The sequence below is a fragment of the Nomascus leucogenys genome, chromosome 4, assembly GCF_006542625.1.
Source record: "Nomascus leucogenys isolate Asia chromosome 4, Asia_NLE_v1, whole genome shotgun sequence".
Classification (NCBI taxonomy): domain Eukaryota; kingdom Metazoa; phylum Chordata; class Mammalia; order Primates; family Hylobatidae; genus Nomascus; species Nomascus leucogenys.
Window position 1 is genome coordinate 48,235,758 of NC_044384.1, and position 15,427 is coordinate 48,251,184.

Consider the following 15,427-nt stretch of genomic DNA (forward strand, 5'->3'; position numbering starts at 1 on the left):
AGCTGGGATTACAGGTGTCCACCACCATGCCCAGCTAATTTTTGTATTTATAGTAGAGATGGGGTTTCACCATGTTGGCCAGGCTGGTCTCAAACTCCTGACCTCAAGTGATCCACCTGCCTCAGCCTCCCAAAGTGCTAGGATTACAGGCGTGAGCCACCACGCCCGGCTTCAACTTGTTATTGATAATATTCTCTAATATACAACTCAATGTATTTGTAAGTTAAATTTATTAGAATTTTAGAGTATAAGGATCACAGGGAGTTTTTTTTTTTTGTTTTTTTTTTTGTTTTTTTTTTGAGACAGAGTCTTGCTCTGTCGCCCAGGCTGGAGTGCAGTGGCACAATCTTGGCTCACTGCAAGCTCTGCCTCCAGGGTTCATGCCATTCTCCTGCCTCAGCCTCCCGAGTAGCTGGGACTACAGGCGCCTGCCACCACACCTGGCTAATTTTTTGTATTTTTAGTAGAGACGGGGTTTCACCGTGTTAGCCAGGATGGTCTCAATCTCCTGACCTCATGATCCGCCCGCCTTGGCCTCCAAAAGTGCTGGAATTACAGGCGTGAGCCACTGTGCCTGGCTGGGAGGTTTTGTTAATTGAGATCACTGAAATATATAAGGAAACTAAATATAATAAATCTGTAAATAGAGTTTGAAATATTGATGGTGTTTAATTTGTTAATTGGACTAAACATTATTCAAACCCTCTTAAAATGATTTCAAACATTTGCTAGACTTAACACAATAAAGCTGTAAATTAAAAAAAAAAACAACCTGACTATTGTCTTTGAAATTTTTCTGAAATGAACCCTAGTTGTTTAAAACAAAATAGTTTTCTGGATAGACTTTTCTGCATTCAGAACCACCCTGAAGGACATCTGAAAACTCACATCAACACATCATATAGTCCATGTGTCTAGATGTCCTGGATGTGGACGTATGGACATGTCCACTGACATGGGGAAGGGGGGAATCAGACAACCCCCCTGTTATGTTGTTTCTATCATGTTCTAGCTTTGAGCTTTACTTACCTCCAGTTAAACCAAGGTATCCTCAGCTTTAATCAGGGAATAATGTTGAAGGAAGGATTAAATATGGTAATACACAGGATGGGCTAGCAGAATGCCTAGCACATAGCAAGTGCTCAATAAATGTTGTTTTAAATGGAATTATTGTTACTATACTTCAAGATTTTTAGAAGGTACCTACTACGATTGTGGTGCTGACAAAGGCTTGGTACTCCTCACCTTACCAGACAAAACTACTTCAAGGGCTATTTAGGGAATACCCAGCTACCTTCAAGACATTTTAGATTATTTTTCTTCTCTCCATAAGCATATAAAAGATACTATATGTCAGTAGGTTCAGGACCTCATTTCATAAACTCCTTTAAAAAACTATATTGGAAATATAATTTATGAGAAGAAATACAACTTACAAATATTTTAGATATCTATCATGCTTAATATTTAGATTTCAATGTAGTCCAGTGATTTTGCTTACTTTCTTGGCGTGCTATTTTCCATTTTTCTGCCATGCCAGGTGGTTTGTCAATGACAGAGAAACTGAAAGGGCCACTGTTTGGGTGTCCATCCAGGTCCTCTGCAGTAACATTCACATACTGTGCATCGTGACAGATTGTCTGCACAGGCTCCATCAGTGTGGGACAGTTGTCATTGATGTCTTCAACATTGATAAGGACTGTGCCAGTGATGGTTTTTCTAGGATAATCTTAAAAATAAGAGAGAAAAAGTACGTACATTCTGTTCCTATTGCTGACAACAGACATAGTTTGAATTCCCTTGCCAATTTGGAGTGGAGAAGGTACTAACCACTTAAGACATTTTCTATCCTAGATATGTTTCAAATTTGGACCAAGTAATATCTTTTAATCCACCTACCAAGTAGAAATGTGAGACTTATCTATTGGAGAAATTAGGTGCTTATTTCATCTTATTAAAATTTTTTTTAAACATCTATTTTTTAATTTTATCTACCCCTGGTTTTTTTTTTGAAGATGGTGTCTTGCTTTTTTGTCCAGGCTGGTCTCAAACTCCTGGGCTCAAGTGTTCCTACCATCTCAGTTGCCTGAGTTGCTGGGATTACAGACACAAGCAACTGTGCTGGGCTGAGATTAGGTTTTTGTTTTTGTTTTTTTTTTTTGAGTTGGAGTCTTGCTTTGTCGCCAGGCTGAAGTGCAGTGGCGGGATCTCCGCTCACTGCAACCTCCACCTCCCGGGTTCAAGCAATTCTCCTGCCTCAGCCTCTTGAGTAGCTGGGACTACAGGTGCATGCCACCATGCCTGGCTGATGTTTGTATTTTTAGTAGAGATGGGGTTTCACCATGTTGGCCAGAATGGTCTTGATCTCTTGACCTCGTGATCTGCCTGCCTCGGCCTTCCAAAGTGTTGGGATTACAGGCATGAGCCACTGCTCCCGGCCGAGGTTAGGTTTTTATACACAATCAAATCAAAGGTTTCTGATGTTGGAAAATAAAAATCTAAATACATACAGTAAAGAAAAAGATCTATTTAATAACTTACCTTCTGATATGGCCACAATCTTTACAGTGTATGTGCCATTTTGAACATATCTAGATTCAAAATCAGGAAGTTTTGCCAGTTTAATTTCTGATGTGACAGAATCCAGAGAGATCCAATTATCTCTATCTTCTAATTTTACATATCTGTCACAAAACAAACATAAAATTAATTCTGAATTCTGCATGAATTGGAAATCTCTAACATCTACAGCTCTTTCAAGCTTACTTTTCTTCTCTTTAAATATGTTCTTATTACAGGCATTTGTTTTGAATGTTTTTAATTTCGTAAAACCATCCTAAAAGCCCCTCTCTTTACTGCATGTCACACTTAAATTGGACCTTCCTTATTCCTGCAACATACCCAAGACATAAAATTAAGGGTGATTCTCTTGAGTCCACTAACCACTAACACAAGTTTTTAAGTTGCTCTGCAGTCTGACCTATGGCATTTGATTTAGTGTCCCTTAAAGCTGGGTTAAACTTTTGGGGAATAACTTAGTTATACAATAAGGACTGGTGGAGAAGAGCGGTCTTATGTTCTGTTGTTTATTGGGGGTGTTAGCAACATTTACAAACATCAACTTTAAAAATCAATGATCGCAGGGGCCGGGTGCGTGGTAATCCCAGCACATTGGGAGGCTGAGGTGGGTGGATCACTTGAGGTCAGGAGTTTGAGACCAGCCTGGTCAACATGGTGAAACTCCGTCTCTACTAAAAATACAAAAAATGCCGGGCATGGTGGCGCGTGCCTGTAATCCCAGCTCCTCAGGAAGCTGTGGCAGGAGAATTGCTTGAACCCAGGAGGTGGAGGTTGCAGTGAGCTGAGATCACGCCACTGCACTCTAGCCTGGGTGACAGAGCAAAACACCGTCTCAACAACAACAACAAAAAATCAATGATCATTTTAAACGGAAGCATCTAAAAATTTTCTGATACTGTTGATTATTGGGGTAATAATTTTCTTTCAGGTAGAACTGGTTAAAAGTGGAAACAATGCCAATAAAATCATTTCTGGGTTTCTTCCCTCAAAGCAAGGAGAATTAGTGTGGAAGGAGCCAATGCTGGGAGAGCAAGGCAAATGTCCATATTATGTTTTCAGAAATGTATGTAACTGGCCGAGCGTGGTGGCTCACGCCTATAATCCCAGCACTTTGGGAGGCCGAGGCAGATGGATCACCTGCCTCAGGAGTTCAAGACCAGCCTGACCAACAGGTTAAAACCCCATCTCTACTAAAAATACAAAAATTATCTGGGTGTGGTGGTGGGCACCTGTAATTCTAGCTATTTGGGAGGCTGAAGCAGAACTGCTTGAACCTGGGAGGCAGAGGTTGCAGTAAGCTGAGATTGTGCCACTGCACTCCAGCCTGAGTGACAGAGCGAGACTCAGTCTCAAAAAAAAAAAAAAAGTATGTAGTTAGTTAATGAATACCAATGAGTTTAACATAAAAATACCACTACCAACCAACCATATGAATATCTTGGTTTGCTCAATCAAACTGTTAATTTATTTTCTATTAAGTGGCTTCGAGGCACACAGGAATGAGTGGCTAATTTATAGCAATATTTATTTATAGTGCTATTTCCAATTATACACTTGAACTAAGTTTTTCTGCCTCTTAATATTGCTACCAGTAAATAATAATACATTTCGATTTTCACAATTAGTTTTGAATTTCATGTCTGAAATTTTAAAGCTTAGACGTAAGTTGCTGTCTATGGTTTACCAACATTCATACTGATAGTAAAAGCAGTCTTAGAAATAGGGATTACATTTCACAATGTGTTTGTTTAATCTCATTTAAGAAATTTTCTGTTCTCTGTTGTAAAAGCTAGACATCATTCAAGTAGCATAGCTGCTTACGTGTTATATCAAATATCCGTAAACAGCTGATACACATGAATAATCAATAAAACAGTAAATTATGACAAACAGTCTGGAGTGCAGTGGTGTGATGGCAACTCGCTGGAACCTTGAACTCCTAGGCTTAAGCAATCCCCCTGCCTAAGCCTCCCCAGTAGTGGGGACTACAAGCATGTGCCACCACGCCTGGCTAATTGAAAAAAATTTTTTTTTTTGTAGATACAAGGTCTTGCTGTGTTGCCCAGGTTGGTCTTGAACTCCTGGCCTCAAGTGATCCTCCTGCCTCGGATTCTTGAGTGCTGAGATGCCAGGCATGAACCCACCGCGCCCAGCCCCTTATCAGTGTTTCAAAATAACAACCACTAATTAGTTAGGTGAACATTTGGAAAGTAATTTAACTTGGCTGTGCCTCCATTCCTTATCTGTAAAATAATAGGTTTGAGCTGGTCTTTAAGATCTTTTCTTTCTAAAATTCTGTAACTGCATTCTAAAGAATACAATAAAACACTAAGAAATAAAAAAGGCAGGGTTCATTATTCTTCCAGGCAGAACACACAATCTTTTGATGTATTCATGGCCCCTAAAACAAACAAACAAACAAACAAACAAACAAACAAAAACAGCAGCCAAAAGTCAATAATTTGGTGGGAAACAGAAGCTTCAATAAGTGGCCACATATTATTGGTATATAATTAGTTTGAACATATAAGTTTCTCCATAGACAGCAGTGAAAAATGATCATATAGAAAATTCATCCTCAATTTTGGGAATTCAGTTGGGTATACTGTCTTGTGAGGTATAGAGCTGAGAAAATTAAAACTAGACCAACTAGACCACATAACTCAAGAGAAGCACAGCGGGCCAAAGAATGTCACCAAGGCACTACAGAAAACATGGTGGAAGCTGTTTGTTAACATTATTTTGGAAAAAACATTATTTAAGGAATTCCATGAAAAGGCGATTCACTAAAAGGAAAAAGGTTGTTGAGGAGCTTCTTCCACATTTTCATTCTTGCTAAACTTGGTGATGCACTTAAATACAATGTTTTAGGAAGCACTCGTACACAGGGACTGCTATAATTTTAATGTTTGTAACCCTCGGAAATTCTTATGTTGGAGCCTAATACACAGTATGATCATATTAAGAGGTGGGGCCTTTGGTAAGTGATTAAGTCATGAGGGCACCACCCTCATGAATGGAATCAGTGCCCTTAAAAAAGAGACTCCAGTGAGTTCCCTTGCTCCTTTGGCCACGTGAGGATGCAACAAGATGATGCCATCTTGGAAGCAGACAGCAAGACTCACCAGATACCAAATCTGTTGGCTGGTGCCTTGATGGACTTCCCAGCCTTCAGAACTGAGTAACAAATCTGCGGTTTATAAATTACTTGGTCTAATGTATTTTTGTTACGGCAGCTCAAATGGACTAAGACAGGGACACAGGTGTATAAGGACACTGAAGCAACCAGGCAGCTCTGGCACTGAGCAGGAAGTCACTGAAGTTGTGTCTGGGACAGCAGGTGGGGATTCTTTAAATTCAACTGCAGTCACAGTAACTAGAGCTCCATAAATAACAGCTCTGTAGAGAATGGTCTTTCCGTGGCATGGCACTGAGATCTAAGATGTAAATTTACTTTGAAAATTTGAAAGCATCACACAATAAGGTGCCACTACAGAGTGGACACAAGCTACTCTCTTCCAACACAGTGAGCATCTTGTAGGTTCTCAATAAATGTACTCTGAGTAAAGGTCACTATGATCAAGACAAACATAAACAGTGTAGAAGGCTCATTAATCTCTGAAGCAAATAGGTTTAAATGAAGGTTCATTCCCAAGATTTATGCGTTAAGTAAAGCTGGTTTCCCCATATTAAAATACATTATGTAACTTGTATAAAGTAAATCTTGTGGATGTTATCTGCTATGTTCTCACCCTCCAATAATAATCTTTCAGGAAATAAGACAGGTTTTAAAAAGTTTTTTCCTAAACTTTTCCTTTGTTGCCTTTTAGCCATCTCGAGCCAGAACTGTTTCAGTGGTGAGTAAACCAGCTTCCTCCTCACACACAGGTGGTTGAAGAAGGTGGATTCTGGTGAAAATTCCCCCTCATCTCTCAGGTATGGACACATCTTTGGAAAATTTAACTTGTAGACCTTTGGGGAACTATAATGCTGGATTTGAAGGAATGAAGTGTTCAGATTTGATTATGATTTTTGAAAATAGGCACTGAAAATAATTTAAAATAAAGAAATACACCTGTCACTCTCTCTTACCTTGCATGGGCTGGTAGTCCAGTGTCCTCATCAAAAGCTTGAAATTTTCCAATTATTTGGCCTTTGCTTGATCTATCCATGCTCTCGCTAACGTAAACTGAGATGACGCTGCTTTTAAAATGAATGCCTTCTTTCACATTTTTCACTTTGACCTTGATGGGAATGGGTGTAGGCTTGTATTTACTCCTAATTGACTTGTGAAAAGCTGCTTTATTAGTGACAATAACACTGAAGTCAAGATTCTTCATTTCTTCATAATCTACTTCCTAAAAGGGAAAACCAAAGGGAATTCTTTTCAAAGAGAAAACAGAAGACACACATATATACATATACATGTGTGGTTTTAATGTTAGATACAATAATTTAATGCACAGGAAATATAGCAACACTGAATAGTCCAACTCTTATACTGACACCAAGCAAATAACAATTCTCTGTCAATCTGGATAGTCATAAATGTTAAGGATGTTTAGGAAGTATTACCAACTTATTTTCCTAAATGTTGAAATCATTGTAAATATATATATATATTTTGTTCAGGCATGGTGGCTCATGCCTGTAATCCCAGCACTTTGGGAAGCCAAGGCAGGTAGATCACTTGAGCCCAGAAGTTTGAGACCAGCCTGGGCAACATAGGGAGTTCCCATCTGTACAAAAAAATACAAAAATTAGCTGGGCATGATAGCTTGTGCCTGTGGTCCTAGCTACTCAGGAGGCTGAGGTGGCAGGATTGCTTGAGCCCAGAGGGTTGAGGCTGCAGTGAGCCATGATCAAGCCACCACACTTCAGCCTGGGCAATAAAGCGAGACCCTGTCTCAAAACATACACACGCACACATATCTATAGATATGTGTATATATATTTAACAATCTGAAGTGATTTTTTTTCTAATGTAAAAAATTAGTGGGCATTCAGTATAAATCAGTATTCCTTAAAATGTGTTCCATGGGTTTATTTTAGTGAAAATAAGTAGTGATAGCTCTGTGAGCTCTGTCCCTCTAACATAGCTATATATTACACATTAGCATATTAAAATACTTGAACTCCTGGAGTAAAGAAGAAACCTAGAGATTTTGAAATTTGTTTAAACAAAGAGCTCCACTCTCCTCTTTTTTTAGCATAGGTATTAACCTATTAATATCTGGTTTGCTGTTAATTCCATAAAAGATCAACCTTTCTTCAAATAGTTCTTTGTAATAGCACAATTTCCATTTGAAATAATCAGTTCATTACTGTATACATATTTTATGTTCCAACTTTTCATTGTTTCTTTTTATAAACATTTCCATAGTATTCTACTACTTAGATATAGACAGTCATTCTATAATTAGGCATTTGGGCTGTCACAATTTCTAAATATAATGAATACTGCTCTCAACATTTTTATACACATTATTTTTCCTCTGTTGACCTATATCCTATTACTAAAAGAATTACCTGAAGTTTACTTAGGTCCTGTTGCTTTTTATTTCCAGTATCTCTGACCATTTAGATGCACTAAACATTTTTGCTTGTTTCTTCAGTATAAAATTAAATACATTAGGTATGTTTACATGAATTACAGCAAAGCTTTTCACTTGTTTTTTTTGGAGGATTCATTGTGAATTTCCTTCCTTTGGAGCTACCACTACTTATTTTCACCAAAATAAGTCAGTCAGTTTTCCTCTCTATTGGGCTCTGGATGGATCACAACTTCTGCACCCTTTAAAAATATGGATCACTATGATGTTGAGACAAGGACACAGGAGAAAAAGACTAGAGAAAATACATCCTTTGTGACTGTAATATCTTTGTGAAAGCTTGTTAGTTTATTTAAGTCACTCTTCCACTTGACATGCTTGTCTGATGGCATGATATATGCCGGATGAGAAATAAAATCTTCCAGCCAGATGTCATTAGTATCCAAAGGCCAAGACCATGAAAAAAAATCAATAAATAAAAGCTAGGTATTGGGGCCATAAGTGTTTCACAGTGTTAGTCATAAGTAGCCATAATGCTCCAAAGCAAATGGAAAATTTTCAGTATCAAGAGCACTGTGTGAGGGAATAGACCTCTATTTTTTACAACTCTGTAAACTTTATCATTTGCATTTTTGCTATTTTTAAATAACATTAAAGATTGTAAGTTTGTTAATTTGTTAACAAAGCTGTGAATTTTTCTCATGTGCTATTTACTATTTACTATCTCTATTTCCATATTTAAAAATATCTGTTCATCTCCTTTATCCTTTTTGGACAGCTTCATTCAGGTATAACTTATATACAATAAAATTCGCCCATTTTAAGTGTACAGCATGATGAGTTCTGGATTTGCAATCATCACTATGGTCCAGTTTTAGAACACTCCATCACCCCCAAAAGTTCCTTTACGTGTGTTTGTAGTCAGTCCCCACTCAGACTATCCACTCCAAGCAATCCCAGTCTGCTTTCTATCCCCATTGTTTCACCTTTTCTAGAAATTTCAAGTAAATGGAATCATGTAATATGTAGTATTTTGTGTCTGGCTCCTTATACCTAGCATAATCAGCAAATTTTTTTTTTTTTGAGATGGAGTCTTGCTCTGTCTCTTAGGCTGGGATGAAGTGACGTGATGCTGGCTCACAGCAACCTCCGCCTCCCGGGTTCAGGCAATTCTCCTGCTTCGGCCTCCCAAGCAGCTGGAATTACAGGCATGCACTACCACACCTGGCTAATTTTTTGTTTTAGTAGAGACAGGGTTTCACCATGTTGCCCAGGCTGGTCTCAAAATCCTGAGCTCAGGTGATCCCCCAACCTTGGCCTCCCAAAGTGCTGGGATTACAGGCGGGAGCCACCTCGCCCAGCCCATAGCACGTTTTTGAGGTTCATCCGTGTTGTAGCTTGTATCAGTACTTCATGTCTTTTTATTGCTCATTAGTATTCCATTATATGAATACACCACATTCTATTTATCTACTCACCAGCTGATGGACATTTGGACTGCTATTAGTTTTTTTATTATTATGAATAATGCTGCTAAGAACATTTGCATACATGTCTTTGTATAGACCTGTTTTTATTTTTCTTGGCTGGAAACCTAAGAATCAAATCATCGGGTCATATAACTACTCTTGTGTAACTTTTAAAAGAAACCGTCAAACTGCCCGTATCATGTTACAATTCCACCAGCAATACAGTTTCTCTATATTTTTGCCAATAATTGGTGTTGTCAATCTTTTCGATTGCTATTGTCTGAATGTTTGCGTCGCCTTAAAACTCATGTGCTGAAATCCTGACTCTCAAAGTGATGATATTAAGAGTGGGGCTTTTGGGAGATCCTGGGATCAATGCTCTTTTAAAAGACGCCTAGTGGAGCTTGTTGGATGTTCCACTACGTGACGATACAACAAGAAGGCACTATGTATGAACCAGAAAGCACAACCTGCCCAGACACTGCATCTGCTTTGATCTTGGGCTTTCCAGCCTCCAGAACTGTGAGAAATAAATTTCTGTTGTTAATAAGCTACCCAGATGATGGCATTTTGTTGTAGCAGCCCAAACGGACTAAGATATTCATTTCTGCCATCCTAAAAGGTAAAGTGGTATCTCTTATAGTTTTGATTTTCCCTAATGTTGGCACCTTTTCATGTGGGTATTTGCTACTTGTATATCTTTTTTGTCTAAATTCCTTTCAATGGAATCTGATTGCTGCCCTTATAATTTGGAAGCAATTCATTATATAATTGAGACAATGACTTTGTAATTATCTCAGTTGCTTTCATTGTAATACTCATTTTTTTTTATTTACATCCCTCTTGATAGAAATAACTATATCCCTTTTTTGTGCTATCATAGTACACTAAAAATACAGTCATGCATTGCTTAATGATTTGAGGAATGAGAAATGCATTGTTAGGCAATTTTGTTGAGGTGCAAACATCACAGAGTGAACTCACACATACCTAGATGGTAAAGCCTACTATACACCTACACTATATGGTATAGCCTATTGCTCCTATGCTACAAACCTGTATAGCATGTTACTGTACTGAATATTGTAGGCAATTTTAATACAATAGTATTTGTGTACTTAAACATGCTTAAACATAGAAAAGGTATAGTAAAAATACGATAGTAAAGATTTGAAAAATGCTACAGCTGTATAAAGCACTCACCATAAGTGGTGCTTGCAAGACTGAAAGTTACTCTGAGTGAGAGAGTGAATGGATATGAAGGCCTAAGACATTACCGTATACTGCAGACTTTGTAAATACTGTACCTAGGCTACACTAAATTAAAAAAAAATAAAGCTTTCTCCAGTAATAAATTAGGCTTAGCTTACCATAACTTCTCTATAAACTTTTTAATATTTTCTTAACTTTTTGACTCTTTTGTAATGAGTCTTAGCTTAAGACACAAACACACTGTGCAGCTACACAAAAATATTTTTTTTCTTTACATCCTTACTCTGTATTTCTCAGCTCCATTATAATTTAACGGGGCCATCGTCATATATGTAGTCTGTCACTGACTGAAACGTTCGTATGTGGCACATGACAATTCTATGCTAGCACCTCTGTCATTCATCAATATCTGACTGTTTCTCCTTGCGTGTATAATTGGCTTTTCTATCTCAGGTATCTGGCATGGTCACACCTATAAATTGATGGCTTAAAAATTATATTTCTACACAAGCAGATAAACTGATTTTGTCTCGAATGACATGATCCATTTCTTCAACAATCATGAGTTCTTCCCATTAAACAGGAGGTAATGCTATTCAATTTTACTCTGCTTTTAAAAGGGTAGCTTAAATGCATATAGTAGCTGTCAATAAGTGGTGCTCAATTATCATGAAACCTCAAGTTAATTCTTCCCTATTCTGTTATACATTTATATCACCATTATTCCTCTTTCCACTGTCAGAGTTTTACCCAGTCTGTTATATATTAAGTTGGTCGTAAGAATTTTGAAACTTCTGGAATCAATTTTTGCCTATGTGTAATTTAATGAAATAGTATTTTGGAACTGTGGCTTTGCATTTTATTTTAAGATCTGGTAAGGCAATTCTAATATAAACTACTTAAAATACACTGATATTATTCCTTACCTATATTTCTTGAGATGGAGTCTCACTCTATTGCCCAGGCTTGAGGGCAATGGCGCGATCTCGGCTCACTGCAACCTCTGCCTCCCAGGTTCAAGTGATTCTCCTGCCTCAGCCTCCTGCAAAGCTGGAATTACAGGCATGCACCACCATGCTCGGCTAATTTTTGTATTTTTAGTAGTACAGATGGGGTTTCACCATGTTGGCCAGGCTGGTCTCGAACTCCTGACCTCGTGATCCGCCCTCCTCAGCCTCCCAAAGTGCTGGGATGGGATTACAGGCCTGAGCCACCACACCCGGCCCATCCTGTAATTCGACATAAATGCTTAATATCCCTATTTAGTTCAATTTTCCCTTCACTGACTCAATTAAGCACAAGAACTTAGTATACTATATTTCCAAATGTGAGCCTCATACTAATATTAGAATCACAAGTGGATTTTTGTTAAAAAGACAAGTTCCTGAAACCTGCCCAATGAAACTTTTCGTTGATGAGACCAGGAACCTACATTTTTGGCATGCAGTTTTATGAGGTGATTCTTAGGCACACTTAACTATCAAGTTATCACAGCTTTTATTTTTAGATGTTATTAGTGAGGGCTGGGTTTACTGGTTTTGTTTTGGGTTCTTTTGTTTTTTTTTGAAACAGGGTCTCACTCTGTTGCCCAGCCTGGAGTGCAGCAGTGTGACCATGGCTCACTGCAGCCTCCGCCTCCTGGGTTCAAGCTATCCTCTCACCTAAGCCTCTTTAGTAGCTGGGACTACAGGCATGTGCCGCCAGCCCAGCTAATTTTTGTATTTTTTTCGTAGAAGCGGGGATTTGCCATGTTGTCTAGGCTGGTCTCGAACTCCTGGGATCAAGCTATCTGCCTGCCTTGGCTTCTCAAAGTGTGGGGCTGGCTTTACTCTTAAGTAGATAAAATCAGAGGTAGTAATTGAGGGGATACTCAGTAGAGGCAAGAGGTTGTGATGTGAGAATGTGATCACCAGGTATGAGCTGCAAGAAAGCCTGGAAATGGGCTAAGCAGTAATGATGGTGGTAGCATGCTGTCTGGCTAGGATTAGAGTCCCCTGATATGAATTTGAACCATAGTGTGACCACTTCCTAGGCATAGAACTTGGGCAAATAGGGATGGCTCCTTTCTCAAACAACTGTAGTGCTAGTTAATTGAGTATGTAAAGCACTTCTAAGTGTTCAGGGCTCAAAATATATTAGATTCCTTTCCAGCACCAACTTGGCCCACGCCAGTTTTGAATACTTAGTACTTACCTTAATAAGGGTCACAATTCCTTCATTAGTTTGAGCATCTGTTTCTATGTGGAAATAATTCCCTTCATTTCCTGATGCAATTGTAAAATTTGCTAGCCAATTATCAGAACCTATTTCGTCTGCATCGAACACTTTTATACGCGTAACTTCTACATTGACTTGATTTTCTTCAACCATCCCTTCAAGCTGCAAAACATGAACACATGATTTTTATTTCAATGAAATACAAACATAAGTGATACATTTTTAATTAGGACTAAAATATACATAAATAGGTACAGTTATTATAAGAATAATAGTTACCACTTTATTTTCTACTACAGGTATATTGTCATTGACATCCAAAATACGAATCTGAACTTGAGCTTGTTTTACAGGTTTGTCTGTAACTTCTCCATTGCCATCTCTTGCTTCTACCGTCAAAGTGTAGCTGCTGTGTTCCTGCAGAGCAATGAAAAATATCCAGCTGTGTGAAAAGAGTCACTCTTACATCTGGCTTTCTGGTTTTAGTCCAGTTTATCATGTACCACAGTATATTTTATTTACAAATCTGTTTTATGATCTGCTATTATTTGTGTGAAGATACTATTTACTTGCAGTCAGAGCTTTTGCAGAACAGAAAAGCCTCGGGAGTTGTAGATAGTCAAATTCTTCAATATGTCATTGGTGATATTATCAGGAGACAGTCTGCACAAAGGAGCCACTATTGAAAATGTAGCTTATTCTCTACTGAAAGTGAGGTGGAACTGTAGGAATTGGTTCTTTCTGTCTTGCACTTCATTCTCAGAGAGGAAAAGCTGGTCCTAAATAAACTTGGTTAGTGAAGGCAAAACTGGGTGAACTTTGTCCAGAATTCCCCAGAGATTTGATTCTTATAGTATGTATCCTAGAGAACGGCTTCTCAGATGTCACTTCTTCTCTTCCATGAGGTCCCCTTACTATGGTTCTGTTCAGTGTGGCTGGAATTTAGGAGGGCAGGTAGTGCCAGTGCTTGGGGTCCTGTGTAGGGCAGAACCACTCAGTGCACAGCAGGACACCAGGACCCTGGAGCCATCTGCCTGGGTTCCAATTCTGGCATCGTCACTTACTGACTGTGTTGGACATGCAGTTATTCGCTTTGACCTTCGGGTTCTTTATGTGTAAGATGAGGATAATAAGTGAATCTGCCTCACAGGGTTTCTATGTGGATCAAATGGGTTAATCCATAAAGAGGCTTAGAACAGTACCTGGCAGAAGGTAAATGCCCAGTAAGTTAACAGCCATTACTATTGGCTAAACTTTCTGTCCTTTAGAAACAGCAGCTTGTTAAAAATCACACTACTAATGCAAAGTAACACTTTTCCATTCTAATTTTATGTGAAAAGGTATAGAATAGAATTTTAGGTGTAATCATATTCTTTAATTTTATAAACATCCCCTTAAGCCTGTTGGGCACAATCCTTCCAATTTGGGCAGAATTAAATCATTTTTCTTTTCTTTTCTTTTTGGATACGGAGTCTCGCTCTGTTGCCCAGGCTGGAGTGCAATGGCGTGATCTCAGCTCGCTGCAAGCTCTGCCTCCTGGGTTCACACCATTCTCCTGCCTCAGCCTCCCGAGTAGCTGGGACTACAGGTGCCCGCCACCACGCCCAGCTAATTTTTTGTATATTTAGTAGAGATGGGGTTTCACCATGTTAGCCAGGATGGTCTCGATCTCCTGACCTTGTGATCTGCCCACCTCAGCCTTCCAAAGTGCTGGGATTATAGGCGTGAGCCACTGCGCCCAGCCAATCATTTTTCTAAGAAATACTGAACGTAGTGCACTTGGATGATGATTTATATCTGATGACAAAGAGTGTACTTTACGATCAACCACATTTTATTCTTGTATGCTGTCAAAACCTTTATGTCTACAGCATTTAAAAAATCTTCTATCTCCCCTTTTTATTTAAAAATTTCCCTTTGAGTTAGAAATAATAAAGTGAAATGTTCGAGAGAAACGCCTTCCTAGTAAACCTACTCAAATTTTCCTTCAATTTGGGATTTAGAGTAATTCTCTCCCTTACAGATACTTTTATTCTCTAACTAGGATTCCTATTTTCATCCCTTTCCTCACTGCCTCCTATGTACTAGCAGTGGAGGGGCCTCCTAATGTTTCATTAGAGAACTGCAAACTGAGAAATGTTTTAGGAATCTCTAGTAAACAGAACCCTGATAGGAGAGGCCCTAGAATGGTGCTGTTTTCATATAATTTTAAATCTTCTAGTAGTCACATTTTAAAAAGAAACACGTGATAGCAATTTTAAACAAGTATATTTTATTTAATCCATGATATCTAAAATATTATTTTAACATGCAATGATCACAAAAAACATTAAGGTCATATTTCGCATTTTTCATATTAAGTTTTTCAAATCTAGTGTATATATTACACATTTAACG

General features: G+C 38.4%; 1 protein-coding gene across 1 annotated transcript in view; it reads right to left on the reverse strand.

Moving 5' to 3' along the window:
• Window positions 1-15,427, reverse strand: part of DSG2 (desmoglein 2) — a 50,178-nt gene that overhangs the window by 11,037 nt on the left and 23,714 nt on the right. Inside the window, exons 7-11 of the mRNA XM_030810614.1 lie at window positions 13,310-13,447; window positions 13,007-13,192; window positions 6,673-6,938; window positions 2,542-2,684; window positions 1,502-1,729 (exon numbers count right to left, since the gene is read on the reverse strand). Of these exons, the coding sequence (XP_030666474.1) occupies window positions 1,502-1,729; window positions 2,542-2,684; window positions 6,673-6,938; window positions 13,007-13,192; window positions 13,310-13,447 (961 nt within the window). The remainder of the gene's footprint in view (window positions 1-1,501; window positions 1,730-2,541; window positions 2,685-6,672; window positions 6,939-13,006; window positions 13,193-13,309; window positions 13,448-15,427) is intronic.